Source organism: Mesitornis unicolor, unplaced genomic scaffold (assembly GCF_000695765.1).
Source record: "Mesitornis unicolor isolate BGI_N332 unplaced genomic scaffold, ASM69576v1 scaffold12575, whole genome shotgun sequence".
In the NCBI taxonomy this organism is placed as follows: Eukaryota; Metazoa; Chordata; class Aves; order Mesitornithiformes; family Mesitornithidae; genus Mesitornis; species Mesitornis unicolor.
The window spans coordinates 1-1,082 of NW_010184900.1; the positions used below are offsets into that span (position 1 = coordinate 1).

Consider the following 1,082-nt stretch of genomic DNA (forward strand, 5'->3'; position numbering starts at 1 on the left):
TTTTCTGCATGGCAGATTTCCAGCCACTCATACCCAAGCCTGTAGCCCTGCATGGGGAAGTGCAGGACTTGGCACTTGAAGCTCATACAGTTGGCCTCAGCCCATTGATTCAGCCTATCCAGGTCCCTCTGCAGAGCCTTCCTACCCTCAGGCAGATCAACACTCCCTCCCAGTGTCATCTGCAAACTTGCTGAGGGAGCACTCAATCCCCTCATCCAGATCATTGATAAAGATGTTAAACAGGACTGGCCCCAAAACAGAGCCTTGGGGAACACCGCTTGTGACTGGTCGCCAACTGGATTTAGCTCCATTCACCACAACTCTCTGCTTGGCCATCTAGTCAGTTTTTAACTCAGCAAAGGGTATGCCTGTTCAAGCCATGCCCAACCAGCTTCTCCAGGAGGATGCTGTGTGAGATGGCGTCAAAGGCCTTACTGAAGTCCAGGTAGACAACATCCACAGCTTTCCCCTCGTCCACCAAGCAGGTGACCTCGGGCAAAACAAGCAAAAAAAATGGGGAAAACAGCAGGAAGGAAAATAAATGCAACAGTAAAATGCACAGAACTGTTAAATTTTCTGTGTTACCCTTGCTTATGAAAATGTTAATTGTCTGTATTCCAGTCAGATGTTTTATCCATCTCTATGGACAGAGGTGCAGTTGTTTTAAATGTAAGTGGAACCAAAATTCAATCACCAGACCGAAATTACAATGATGGAAAAACCCACTTCATCATTACTTCTGTCACTCCAGAAAGGTAAAGCTATCCAGCATCTTTTATTCACTACCTTTAGAATATAAATATTTCTTGTAAAGAATGTTATCATTCAATATTCACTTTCAAAATGATGTTTAAATGGGATTTTTAAGTTATAATTTTAACTGATCAATTCAATTAAAAAAATACAAGGCCAAAAAAATCTATGTGATTGAAAACTGGCCAGCTTGGCCTAAGCACAAGATGCTGGGACATTTTAATAAAACTACAATAATAATTTTTCTAAAAGCTTAGTCCTTTTTTTATCCTCAGGCATGAAAGCAGTTTAATATAATTTAAGACCAACATGAGATTCATTTTTCAGCA

The 1,082-nt window shown here is 40.9% G+C and overlaps 1 protein-coding gene across 1 annotated transcript in view; it reads left to right on the forward strand.

Moving 5' to 3' along the window:
* Positions 1-621: 621 nt before the first annotated feature.
* LOC104540767 (laminin subunit alpha-4-like) overlaps positions 622-1,082 on the forward strand; it is a gene marked incomplete at its 5' end in the record, with an annotated part of 12,278 nt that continues 11,817 nt past the window's right edge. The window contains one exon of the mRNA XM_010184646.1: positions 622-755. Within this exon, the coding sequence (XP_010182948.1) occupies positions 622-755 (134 nt within the window). The remainder of the gene's footprint in view (positions 756-1,082) is intronic.